This window comes from Vidua chalybeata, chromosome 2 (genome assembly GCF_026979565.1).
Source record: "Vidua chalybeata isolate OUT-0048 chromosome 2, bVidCha1 merged haplotype, whole genome shotgun sequence".
NCBI classification, from domain to species: Eukaryota; Metazoa; Chordata; class Aves; order Passeriformes; family Viduidae; genus Vidua; species Vidua chalybeata.
In genome coordinates, this window is record NC_071531.1 from 112207124 (window position 1) to 112220768 (window position 13645).

Consider the following 13645-nt stretch of genomic DNA (forward strand, 5'->3'; position numbering starts at 1 on the left):
CAACAAATACTCCTGCTTATTGCAGGTTCTTTGGGTTGCCTGTGGGATAAAAGAAAATAACTCCAAAAATAAGCTTGTGGGGATTTCCAAATTAAACTTTGCCCTGTCCTTTTCCCAGTTGGAGAGCTTAGACAAAGTGAGTTGGCTATTGCCCAATGGTAAGGCTAAATACAGCAAGGGTGGCTGTGTGTGCTCAGAATTGTGTGGAAAGCCTGGTTTTCCCTTTCTGCATGTGTCCTTCCCCTAAGAACTGAAAAGAACCCTGCAGTGTCATGCACCAGCAGAGTGCCTGAGGTGGCCTGCTTGCCCTGCTTCCCACTGACCTGCTCTCCAGTGTCTTCCTGCTGGAGGACACACGTTGGTGCTGAGCCTGGAGCAGTAGTTCATGCACTGTGATTTCCTGTAGCAGATTTAACTACTCTCTTGGGAAAGTAATCTCTGAGGTTGAAATTCTGCTTTCACTGACCATGCCAGCCCTGCATGATGTGTAGAAAGAAACCACGTGTGCTGTGACCCCCTCCAAACTTACGGACTGTCTTCTACATGATGCTAACCCAGTGTTTGGTGATGGAGAGAAGTACTTACTCCTAGATAACCATTCTGCCTTGAACTGAGGTGGGCTGGGGCCCTGTGTAGCATCTAGAACCCCTGCATGGCCACAGTTTCCATTCATGCTCTGACTTTGGTGGTTTTTTGTTTAGTGGTTTTTTTTTTTTTTTTTTTGTTTTTTTTTTCTCTTTCTGCCTTGGTGTGCTGGGATCGGATCCTGCTTACCTTCCTCTCCTTACAGAGATCCTGATATAGACGCCAGATTGGGAATGTAACAGGGCTGGGTCTTCTCTTCCAGTCCCACTAGACACCATGGTAACTAATCAAGTTGGTGGTTGCTGTTAATACCTGTGCGTGTGTACACATTTCCTCTTCCTTTGCTGACTAACCAGCTAGCTCTCTACTAACATCACTGTAATTTGTGCTGGAATCTGTTGGCAAAGGAATGATGCATTTCACTGAGTGCTTGGGTTTCATTGTCTCGTGTCTGACTGGGGTGGAGTTGTTGTTTATGCCAGATGATGTTCCTCCATCTCTTCCAACAGTGAACTTGCCAGTGCATTGACTAAAGCACAGGAAATTCAGAGCTCTTTCTGTGTCAAAATAAAAGTAAATTCCCTGTAAGCGTTCCTCTGGCTCAGACAGCTTGGGTATTGGAAAATTTGCAGGGATCTTAAGTACATTAGTGCTTAAACCTGAATGTTTACATTTAGATAGTGTAGATCTGAGGAATTTTGTGAATAAAACAATTAATGATTACATAATTTTGGTAACTGAAGGGATGCATTGTTTTGGAGACAGTCATGACCCCTTGCCATGATGGCTGGGGTAATATTTTTGTTCTAATTCTAACTGCTGCATGTATGAGGAGCTAAATCTGCTATGGTAAGACCTACCAAAGGGTGAAAAATGCTTGCCCTGCAAGGAGGTGGTCTGCTTAATATCACTGTCTTCTTTTGTTTCTGTACTCAATTTATACACTGTCTACAAAGACTGAGGGAAGAGAATGCCCAGTGGTCACAGGGTTGTAGCAGAGGGCACTGCTGCCAAAGAGGTGGCTACTTAACTCTCCTGGGTGCTTTAGTGCAAGAAGGTAGACCTAGCAGTGAGAGACCCATCACTGCATTGCCCAGAAGCCACCAACTTTAAGGGCATTTGCTCTGTGGTATTCATTTTTCTGTCACAGGCTCATTTTCTTTTCAGTCCTGCTTTAAGCAGATGAAAAGAAGCAATCAGAGGGTGAGAACCAGGAGCCTTCTTTTAGGGGTGTTGGTTCTCACCACAAGACTGTTCTTTTGTTTGAAAACCAAGATTTGCCTGATTAGGTATTCAAGTAGCTATATGAGGGCACAAAGCACAAATGTCCTCTGTGACTCTTGAGGTAATTGCTCCACAGACTGGTGTCTGCTGGGAGAATTCTTTTGGGCTCACAGCCTAACTGTAAAAGCAATGGAGCTAATGCAGTGTTGGGTGGGAAGTACCTTGGTGGTATAGAGAGAGCTGGTGGCTCTTGCAAGTGTTGGCTCTAACTGTAGCACTGGTACAACACTTGCCTCAGTGACTGGCATTGCTTAGCTTCTAGTTAGAAGATAATTGCTGTTTACCACTGTTAACTGAGAAGAAAACACATGATTTTAGAGAGGCTGAGTTGAATGGGAGTATCTAAGGACCAGGGGTTGTGGAGGAGCTGCTGTCCTATGTTAATAGCTGCTCCTTCCTGTTGCTGACCAGTGAAACTCAGAGGAATGACAGAGAAATGTCTCGGGAGAGATGGAGAATTGTGTGTGCTTATTTCAGAGTCCATTATGTTCATTTTTTTTACTTTGGCGTAACCTGCCACATTTCATCTCGCCATCATTCGTCTTTTGTTTTTGTTTCTTTTTTCCTTTTTTTTCTTTTTGTTTTGTTCTTTTTTGTTTTGTTTTGTTTTGGTTTTCGTGTGCCTCTTGAACATTGTCGTGCAAACTCTGCTCTGCCACCTCGTCAGCTGCAGTACCTCTGAGAGCTTGATGTCTCCGGTTAAGCAAGCTCCGCAGAAGGCGCCCTCCGACACAGAGGGCCTGGTAAACAGCGTGCCCGCCAGATCACACCAGGTAAACTGCTCCTGCTGCTCCCGAGGCAGGATTCCCCCCAGCCTGGGGCAGCTGCTGTGGAAAACATCCAGGCAGGGTGGGATTTGTGCATTAGGGGCTGTCGCTGGTGAACGTGCGTGCGCTGCTCAAGGGGTGCGCAGGAAGCTGGGACCGGTGAGCTCTGCTGTAGAAGGCTTGGTGCAATTCAAAGCTGAGATGGAGTTTTATGCCCTTTGTATTAGCTGAGATGGAGTTTTATGCCCTTTTCATACTAAATTATAAAAAAACATGGTTGTGATCTTGTGCATTAACATACAGAGGTGGTAGTGAAATGCAAGGAGTGTCTGTTTAACACAGACACAATACAGTGTCTGTCAGACATAGATCACCCCATAAGGTCTGTCCTGGGATGGTAATGGGGAGGAATTTGCCTTGCACTCTCATGCTCCATGGTACTTCCTTCACAAGGGGAGGAGGCAGGTGCTGACCGGTTTGCAAATGATTTGTGCTGCTAAGAGCTCTCTTCTGCTGAGCCTCCTAACTTTTGTGGGCTTGAAAGTGCCAGTCTTTGTGCTTGCTGCAGCTGGTAAGTTCTGCTGACTTTGAAGGGGAAAAGTGGCTTTTATCCAGACTTAGCATCCCATGGGAAGGGACAAAGCAGGAGTCAGACAGGGATTCTATGCAGCGGATCATTACCTGTTAGTAGTACAGGATTTCCTTATTTGGAAGTTTCTTCCCTCTTGATTTGAGTATTCCTAGCAATTTTCCTGTGAAGATACAGGAACTGAGAGAGTTAAAAGTTCAAAATGGAGTTCTTCTTAATGATCCACCTTTTAGCAAGTGGCTGCCGTGTAGTGTGTGCAAGTCAATACCTGGTTTCTTAATTTCTCCTGACAAAATAATGGAGATGTATGTTAATGTATTAACAATACAGGAAAAACCAAATGTGCTAACAGTCAGCTCAGTAAAGTCAAAGCTCCTACTCTCCTGGGCTTCTGGTTTGGTTTTGAAATGCATTTTGTTCTGGGCCATGCAGTATTTCCAAAGTTTTAGCACACAGGCCCACAAAGCTGCCTTCTGCCTTCAGAGATCAGTTATTCACAGAGGCTATATAATCAGGATTTAAAAATAGATTTTGACTGGAATAGGTCTTGTAGCAGCAGGCTGCCTGTAAGGCCTGGATAAAACTTGTCTTTTCTAGATCATAGGAGATGCTTCTGGAATGGGTGAATGAGACAGATGATTCCTACCATCCTCCCTTCAAAAAAGAAGAAACAGAAACAACAAAAAAAACACCAAAAATTAAACAACAACAAAAGATTTTGCAAAACCAACATGGTGAAATTTATGATATGGTAGTTGTTGGAGTCAACATCCATAGGTGAAAAACCCAAAAAGTTTTATCTAATTATTGTCATGGCATGAAGGAGTACTTGCAAGTGCCCTGAGAGCTACACACAGGTGCTGTTCTGTGCTTGTGTCTTGAAAGAAAAAATGCTCCAATGTTTTGGTGTGAAAACTTGTGGTGTCCTCGCCTTTTGATGTCCCCAGAGTTCTGAGTGTGCTGGAAGGAGCAGCAGAGTAAATCTAAACTTTGTGCTATTAACTCAGAATCAGGGTTCTTTTGCCCTTCTGTAGTCACTCCAGTCTGTTTCTTCATTGACAGAGCTCTCCCTGCAGGTAAGTTCCTAAAGGAAAACACCAAGATGAACTCTGCTGACCTCAACTGAAAAATACTGCAAATGGCTTTTGTGTCATTCAGTTTTAGTTTAGTTTTTAGGTTTTTAATCTCTTTTGTCAGACAAACAAAGTTTCTTTTTGTGGCAGACATTTGTAGCAGCAAGTAGTTCCTCTACCTCCTGTTGAGCGTTTGCCCCATCTTTACAGAACAACTAAACATATTTACTTTTCTTTATAAAGATCCACAGTGAAACCAGGGTAGATCAGATTTTAAACAGAATATTTAAACAAGTGAGGAAGCTAAATTTCAGTTGATTACACGTACATTGTTAACTTCTAGCCATTGTTTGGTTGTTTCTTTAAGGGTCATATCAGCATGCAAATCAACATATTTGAAATCTTTCATCACATACAAGTAAAATCTGGTGTTTATCGGTAATCAAGAAACGAGTTACAGTACTCAAGCTTTTGAGGTGTTGTGCAGGTGAAAGGCAGATACTCATTCCTAGCAGTTCCCAGAGTTGTTGCAGGCTGTTTGCTGATTCAGGCACACTCTTGTCTCTTGGAATGCCTGGCAGTTTTAGACCAGTGGCTCCCACAGTCAGTGCTGTGGTCAAACAGCAGAGGCCTGTGGTCTTCCTTGTAGCTTTTTTCCAAGGTAGGATGTGTAGGAAGTGAATGAATGCTTTGTACTTCACTGGTGGCAAAGAACTGTGAATACAAACAAAACTGCCTCTGCAAGTTAGAAACAGTAACAGAGGTGTTTGCTCTTAAAGTGGCATTTAAATTAATTAAATGAAGTTTATTCATTTTTACATTTATGTATCAGTTCAAGAATCAGTAATGGAGTATTTGTCTGCATCACAGCTGAAAGTGCACTGAGACTGCACTTCCTTTGTTTTGAGTGCAAGTTACTCAGGTGTGGATCTTGCTTTCTGGAGTTTGCATATCTGATTCTGTGAGTGTTCAGCAGCTTGAATCAGCTCTGCTTATTTTCACTGTGCCCTCCTTCTCAGCAGGTATGTTCTGTCCTGTCAGATTTGTCTGTGGTGGTTCTTGTCCATGCCATCATTCTCTAGTGACTGCTGTTCTACCAGGACTGTTATTTGTGTGGGTAAGAAACAATTTACAGTGCAGGCAAGAACTACATGGATTTCCCACGTGGATGTTCTTGTCTGGATCCCAGGACCCTGAGAAGGAGCAGTTAGCAATGCCAAGAATCTTGATTGAAATTTCAGATAACATTCCCAGAGCCTGAATCTGTGGTAGTTGCAACATCATTCAGAAACTGAGAAGCTTGAAAATTCTGCAGACTACTGTTGAACCATGGTCTAACTTCATAATTCCTTTTCCTTTTCTGTAACTTGCAATTCGTGACTCTGCTGACAAACCCTGAGCAGGTACACCTGCTGGTCTTTTCTCTTCAATTCTGAATGGAAAAATTGCAAGACTTCAGGAAATGCTGGTTTTATATAGCAGTGCTGGTCTATCTTCTGGTTCTGAAGAGTCAGGATGAGCTTACTTGGGATTAGATGAAAGTTCTGAATTTAGACAGTTTTTAAAATGGCCCAGGGGATGCTTATGGTCAGCTAGAGAATCAGTTGGCAGCAAATCAAATAGATGAACACTGCAGTAAATCCTTGGTCCCTCCTTTTCTCTGTGTTGGCTATCTACCACCTTTTTTAGGTGGCTGGCAGTGAACACATTGAGACAATGATAGCTGGGTTTGGATCAGCTGATCACAGCAGTCAGTCTCCCCACACCACTAACATGCTGCTTGCAGCACAGTGACTGTATTTAAACTGGCAAAAATCCACTACAGTGGTAACTGATACTGAGTGAACTCCACTGGTAGACAATTGACCCATCAGAAGTACTTGAACAAAATTTGGAATGTCACAGTGAGTACTTTCTGCAGTTAGATTTATTATTTTTACATATTTTTTTTTAACAGATTGTGCTCTCAGGCTGAATTTATCATATCCTGACCTCTGGCCTCAGGCAGATGAGATTTCCAAAATTGCTTGCAATTAAACTTCAGGGTTACTTCGCCTTGAAGTTTATACAGACACTGTGATCTGATTGGAATTAGAAATCTCAATACAGTGTTGGAGACCAGAACAACATGAAAGCAAATAGCAGAGATTTTTTTTTTTTTTAAGAAGTGGCTATAATGAGATTTGGAATCCAGAGTTTTCTAGGACATCAGTGTCCTTTTTTTTCCCAGTTTCTCAGTGTGTTGTTTATATTCAGGGTTTTATACTTACTTGTAGGTTTTCACCCTTCAGTCCATCTTCTTCCTCTGTTCTTTATTACTTTGGAAATACTTTACCCAGAAGGAATAAAATGTGGATTTAAATCACTTCTCAGAGAGAACAGGTGTGAGCTGTGCCACTGTGCTGGGGGAAAAACAGTTGTGCAGGAAGGTATCTGTGGTCCTTCAAGGGCTTAATTTTCTGTACAGAAGGTCTGTTTTCATCTCTGGCTCATAATTGCTTTGGAAAATAGATGGAAAAATTTCTGTGTCAGGTCTATACAAATGTTTCCTAATTTGTCAGCATTCCAAAAGTACTGGCAAGAAGGGGGTAGAGAAGTGCCAGTGAAGGCTACCTCTTCCTGGGATGTCAGGGACACCAGACCAGTTAAATAGATGAAAAGTTTTAAAGGAAAAGCTGCTGAAAAAGCCACAAACAAACAAAAAGCTCTCTATTTTTTATTCCCCCCCCACCAGACATCCTGAGATAGCACAGTTCCTTTGCCTCTTGCATGGGGGGTGTGGTGGCAGCCCTGTGCTTGTCTCACTTGGGGGGTTCAGCATGGGAGCTGCAGCTCTCTTGCCATCAAGGTCCCGCCTGTCTTGCTGGACCTCTGCTCTGTGGAGGCTGCAGTCCTGTCCTAAGTAGCTGCAGTTGGCTTTCCCTGGGCTATGTTTTAGAGGATGTGGTGTTTTAGGGAGTGTTCACACGTTCAGCTGGAAGACAAGGCTGTAATGTCTTCCCCTGCACCCCAGCAAATGTCACGAAGGTGTGAGGCCGTGCCTGCCCAAGGTGTCTGTGAGCTGCTGCTGCCTGGGCTGGCTTGGAGGTCAGGTAAGAATTCTGTATTGCTGCACCATTTTAGCACTTCTGGCTCACTGCTGTGTAAGTCTCAGCCCCATCTCTGGCTTGGGCAGTGACTTGAGTCAGCTTTGTTATCCAAGTGGCACAGCCATGGTGGGATTTGCAGGACCTGAGTAGCAGTTTGGGAAGTACACTCTGCTGTGGACTGGTAAACCTCTAGTAGGGTTCCTCTTGAACAATTTTAAATCTGGCACGCATCTGACTAAGCCAGGTGTCTTTGCTACATAGCACACAAGAATTGCTGCTTTTCAGAGCAAGGGATCCTAGATGTTGCTTTGTGTGACAGCAGGCAGTTTTGGAGGGAGGCAAGGGTGCTGTTTGGCATGCTCCTGAGAGGAGAAAGGTGGCAGACTGGAGCTCACGTGCAGCTGAGGGTTCATTCCACCTGCTTCAAGTGCCGTTCGCAGTCATAAAAGCTCTGTGGTCTTGCTTTAGCTTTCATCTTGCTGCAGCCCCCATGGAAGCGAGGGGCAGTTCTGAAAAAGCCTGACTGTGCCTGTTCCTTGTGTCCCCAGGGCCCAGTCATTTACGCGCAGTTAGATCACTCCGGGGGACAGCACAGCGACAAGATCAACAAGTCAGAGTCTGTGGTCTACGCCGACATTCGGAAGAACTGAGATCCTCAGCTATCCAAAGGACAACACACATTCAGACTGGAATTGCTTGAGCAAGATTTGACCCAGAGAACTCACATGTGGCCTTTGATGCCTAGGCTAGGACCAATGCATGTGCATACAGAGGGAGAGATATATATGTATTGTGTGTAAATAGTCTATTTAATCGTACAGAAGTGAGACCAATGTTGCATGTTGAAATGCGGTAAGAATTTTGCTTATAAATTGCCAATATTCTTTTTTTTTTTTTGTATCTTGTGTGACGAGAGAGAAAGTGAAAACTCGCATCACAATTTAAAAATATTTTTATCTTGATTATTAATGGAGAAACTGGAAGATGCCTGAAGATTCTAGATTGACCTGGAGATTCTTTTTTCTTTGCTTATAGGGCCTAATTTCTTTTGTTGAGGAGGTGACTATAAAGAAGACATTTTCTTTATATTCAGAATTCTTTATGTATACAGGGTATTTATCTTTCCTTGGTCAGATTCTCAGTACAGGCTGCCTTCTCATGTAAACTAGACCCTCTCAGTTGGTCTTGTAAGCCAAATTGTGACTTCTAGCTATCAGAAATGTATGTCTTAGCAGTGTGAGTGAAGGAAACCTTTAGGCCTACCTGACCTGTGTAACGTGGGTCATAAAACTGTTTACTTCTCGATGAGCCTAGCTATTCAAGCTTAGTCCTTTAAGGGGCAGGGATAGTGTTGATCTAATGAATTTTGTGAAATGGTAGTTTACCTGTGAAAACAAAGGATATAGTGAGTTAAAGGCATAGGAAGCTGTAGCTGTAGGTGGTTACCTCAGACTCTGTTGAACCTTCCAGTGAAATATTTCTTCCTCAAAGCTCTGTCATTATATGCAAGCATTAAATAGGGCTCCAGGGGATCTGGAAGCTGTAGTACTCCCATACCTCTCTCCCATGGCTCCATTATGCCACTGTCACCTCCTTGGAGGTGCTTTATATGTTCTCAAAAGCCTGTAGTGGAGGCTGAACAACTTCTGGAGGAAATCTAGGGCACTTTGTATTTTTTGATGTGTGGGTTTTTGTTTTTTGTTTTTTTTTTTTTTTTTTTTTTTTGTTTTTTTTTTTTTTTTTTTTTGTGTGTGTGACTAATATTTGTACAGAGGATGCGGATGGGCAGTTTGTTGCCTTCATCTCTGCAAGTCTAGTGCTTGAATACAATTCTCCAGCCTCTTGTTTCTAGGTTAAACTCCTCCTAGATTGTTAAGGATCTCTGCTGATGAGGATTTCTTTTGCTGACCCACTGTATCCTGAAATCTGGTGCTCAAAACTAAAAGTGGCCTTCCAGCAGAGATCTTCTCAAGGTGGCATATAGAAGAAGGATTTCTGTTTTGTACATCCCAATGTGGTGGTTTTGTTTTGGGTTGTTTTTTTTTTTTTTTTTTGTCAGCAAATAATTTTTAGTTTGTTCTGTGGTAACTCTTTTTCTCTGATTCTTACCCATTTCCTAGTTCTGTCTGTTTCACAGAATCAGTCCCAGAATGGTTGAGGTTGGAGGGATCAACTCTGGGGATCATCCAGTCTTCCTCCAGCAGGGTCAGCCAGAGGAGGCTGCCCAGCTCTATGCCCAGTTCAGGTGGGACCTCTACAGCATCTCTAGGCAACCTGTTCCAAACAAACTCAAGCCCACATTTGACTCTTTGACTCACATGAAAAATAGTTGCAGGCCCATGGCAGACCCTTTCACAACCACATTAGATAATCCTTTAATTATGACAGTGCAATTTTTAATAACTGTTTTGTGTACAGTGGGAGTTTTGTCCCCAACAAAGTTAGGTATGCCAACACTACAGTCTTTCATCAGGATCAGACTTCACTGGTTTCCTGACAAGAGCTGCCTTTATTAGAAATCAACAGCTTTATTTTTGTATGCATGCACTGGGTAGATCCTAGGACATTGTCCTCAAAGCCAGAACCAGCTTCTTAAAACTGGGGCTCAGAAGGAAACCATGGATTAATTTATTCTGCCATATGTCAGTTGCTAATCCTGCAATATCTGAATTTGTGTAATTCTTCTTCTCAGACTTGGCTGGTATCAAAAAAAAGGGCATGTTTCAGTTTCAAAGCATCGGTTTTCAGGTATTTGCCAAGTCTTGTAGGGAACTGAGACACTGAGCTGTGGCTAACTAACAGCTCTGTAAATATTTTAGCATTTTATTTTTTGGCAATAACACATACAAGATGAAAAATGGACAAATTTCTTCTTCACCTTTAAATGTGTTCTTCTACTTCTACTTCATGGATTAAGCAGGGTTTTTTTAGCAAGACTCCACATGAAAGGCCATGGTGCTTGTACGCAGTGCTGGAAGCTGATGGAGCAGGACCTACTCACCCAGAAACACTCAGGGGTAGTTTGTCCACTCAAGCTTCCATCTGTTGATAAGATCCACTGCAGTCCTCAGTCAGGAAATTCTTCACTTAGAAGATGGTGAGGCACTGGCACAGGTTGCCCAGAGAAGCTGTGGATGCCCCATCCCTGGAAGTGTTCAAGGCCAGGTTGGATGCGGCTCTGAGCAACCTGGTCTGATGGAAGCTGTCCTTGCCCATGGCGGGGGGGTTTGGAACTGGATGATCTTTAAGGTCCTTCCCAACCCAGTCCAGTCTGTGATTCTGTGGTTTTATAGGATTTTCTCAAATGCTGTGAACTCTGCACCTGGCAGCCAGGAGGGACATTCCTGTCCTGGGGGCACCAGGCCCAGCATGGCCAGCCGGGCAAGGGAGGGGATTGTCCCGCTCTGCTCGGGGCTGGGGCGGCCTCACCTCCAGTCCTGGGGACAGCTTTGGATGCCACAATATAAAAAAGACATGAAGCTGTTGGAGAGTGTCCAAAGGAGGCCACGAGGATGGTGAAGGGACTGGAGGGGAAGCCTTCTGACAAATGGCTGAGGTCACTCGGTTTGTTCAGCCTGGAGGAGACTGAGAGGAGACCTCACTGTGGTCTTCAACACCCTCATGAGGGGAAGCAGAGGGGCAGGCACCACTTTCTTCACTCTGTGACCCAAGGGAATGGCATGAAGATGAATCAGGGGAGGTTTAGGTGGGATGTCAGGAAAATGTTTTTTGCCCAGAGGGTGGTTGGGCACTGAACAGGCTCCCCAGGGAAGCGGTCACAGCACCAGGCCTGACAGAGTTCAAGAAGTGTTCGGACACTGCTCTCAGGCACGTGGTGTCACTCCTGGGGTGTCCTGCCCAGGGCCAGGAACTGGACTTGATGGTCCTGATAGGTCCCTTCCAACCCAGTATAAATTATGATTAAGATCAGGAGGAATCCTGCTGCTGCTTTCCTTATCTATCAGGCTGTTACTTCCCAACGTTTATTTTACACTTAATAAAACACTAATGCTTTGGATGTGGTTGATGGAGAAACTTGATTTTGATCTGCCTATGTTCATCCCTACACATCACCATCTTTCTCCCCCAACATTTTTGAGTAAGAGGGAGAATTGTGATGAATGTGGCATCAGAAACTTGCTGCTATGAAAAGATGGGGCTGGCCTTGCCTCTGAAGTCTGCTACTAATGTTTGCTTCTTTTCCTGCTGGAATGTACTGGAGAATCTGAGCACAATTCTGATGTGGTGCTAACTTCAGGAAGCACATGAATCTGGTGCTAACTTTAGGACTGATCTGGTGCTAACTTTAGGAGACACACTGATTTGGCTGATTTTAACTGACTTAAGGAGACATCTCCTTGCATGGCTTTTGTCTAGCTACAGGTATGTTCATATTGCCTAGACTGAGGAGGCTCCCTGCAAGGCTTCTTGGGTCCTCTTTATGAAGGCAGAATGAACGTTGGAAGTATTTTTTAAAAACAATAAATATCTTTTTAGAAAGAAACAAAAGTCTTCCCCTAGGAATGGCAGAAATCTGTCTGAATCCCACTCCAGTGCCAAGGCTGTTGAATTTTTAAGGGTTTTTTTTTTGTGGTTTTTTTTTGTTTGTTTGTGGGGGTTTTTTTTGTGGTTTTTTTTTTTTTTTTTTTTTTTTTTTTTTTTTTTTTTTTTGTCATGGAAAAGTGAGCAATATAATTATTAAGTAATATATTCATGCTGAAGTCAAAAGAACTTCAGGCATTGTGAGACAACACTTGTGAACTTTCTGTTCCTCAGGTTATCTGAGATGGTTTGATGATATGTTAACCTGTGCTGATGAAAGGGACTGATACTGAGTTGGCTTACTTAGTAAAGTCTCAGGAGACAGAGGACTTATCTTCCTTGATGTGTAGAGCAAGCAGAGATTTAAGTCAGACAAGGTCATCATATCCTGATGTTCTGGTGACCAGAAGTTTAAATCTGTTTGCTCTGCAGCTACTGTTCTCTTAATTCTCTGATGCTGTTCCTTGCTGGAAGAAAATAACAGCTTGGACTTTGAGGAACATGAAGAGTGTTGTCCTTGTCCTGTTGTAGCACTGCTGCAAACTCTTTTTAGGATCATCTATTTTCAAAACAAGTGCTGCATGCCAGGCTTGCAGCAGCCCAGAGGAGGAGCAGGCACCTCTCTTGAGGCAGTAGCCAGTGACTAAAACAGTTTGGAGGGTCATTTCTCCTGGATAGTGGACCTGAGAGGGCCTGTGTGATGAAAGACTTGTAATAAATTCTCTCTTATTCATCATGCAAACAAAACTGGGATCAATCTGAAATCTTCCTTATTTTTGATTACCATAAATGAATTTCAAGAGAATTACAAATAAGGTATCAAGCTAAGTAAATTGGTAGCTGTACTCAGTCCATCAGGTGTCTGTGACCCCTTTTGACTTCAGCAGTTGTTTTGTGAGGAAGATGTTCACCATGTTCACAAAATATTAAGAGCCTTTACAGGGGGCAGGTATGTCCCTGCAACTCATTTCCTGATATGTCATTTATAACTGGAGACCTGTAGGGTTTTGTTTTCTCTCAAAGCTTTAGTGGTACTTCAGTTTATGACTAGAAGAGCTGTAATTACGTTTTTCAACCTGTGAGAACTGTCTAGGTAACCATCTGTCTTGTAACTGCAGTAAAGGTGTGCATGCAACTTAAAAGCTGCATTGCCTTAGAGTGGATTCACTGAGGTCAGGTATGGAGTTTTTGATTTGTGACCAGAACACCTTCACTCTGTATTGGAATCTTGTCTTGGAATTCTACATTATTAGTGTATCTGCCAAGGACCTCAAATACAAAAAGTTCTTATTGTATCATAGGTGATGGAAATATTTCCTCAATAAAACCACAAGAGAGAAGGTGAGTGGGATTTCTGGGCTATGGCCACACCTCTGCAGTGTAACATTTTTATATGGGAAACTACAAAATCATATTAACAAGGCTCAGCAATTATTTTCTTCTTTAGGTTTCTCTTTCCCTTCTCTTCACTGCCCTAAAGCTAATAAGCCCTTTCATTTACAGGTATTTTTGCACTCTAAAATGTAAGTTCAATGCCTTTGGAGATCAGTGTGCTGTGCAATGTTTTCTGTCTCCCTGCAATGCCAACTGTTCTTATGTGGTAAATGTAATTGAAAACATAGACTGGGTACTTTTCTTTTATAAACCTCTGTCCTGGAGGTGTGCAAGACAACAAACACCTGTAAGACAGGTGTATAATCTGTGTGAGGGAGCTAG

At 43.0% G+C, this 13645-nt stretch overlaps 1 protein-coding gene across 3 annotated transcripts in view; it reads left to right on the plus strand.

Moving 5' to 3' along the window:
• MPZL1 (myelin protein zero like 1) overlaps window positions 1-9090 on the plus strand; it is a 32933-nt gene extending 23843 nt beyond the window's left edge. For 2 of the 3 annotated variants that reach the window (XM_053936131.1, XM_053936130.1), the window contains exons 5-6: window positions 2537-2642; window positions 7936-9090. In XM_053936131.1, the coding sequence (XP_053792106.1) occupies window positions 2537-2642; window positions 7936-8037 (208 nt within the window). In that variant the 3' untranslated portion in view covers window positions 8038-9090. Of the gene's footprint in view, window positions 1-790; window positions 865-2536; window positions 2643-7935 lie in introns of all 3 variants that reach the window. The other variant, XM_053936132.1, reaches the window with a different exon arrangement.
• Window positions 9091-13645: the final 4555 nt, after the last annotated feature.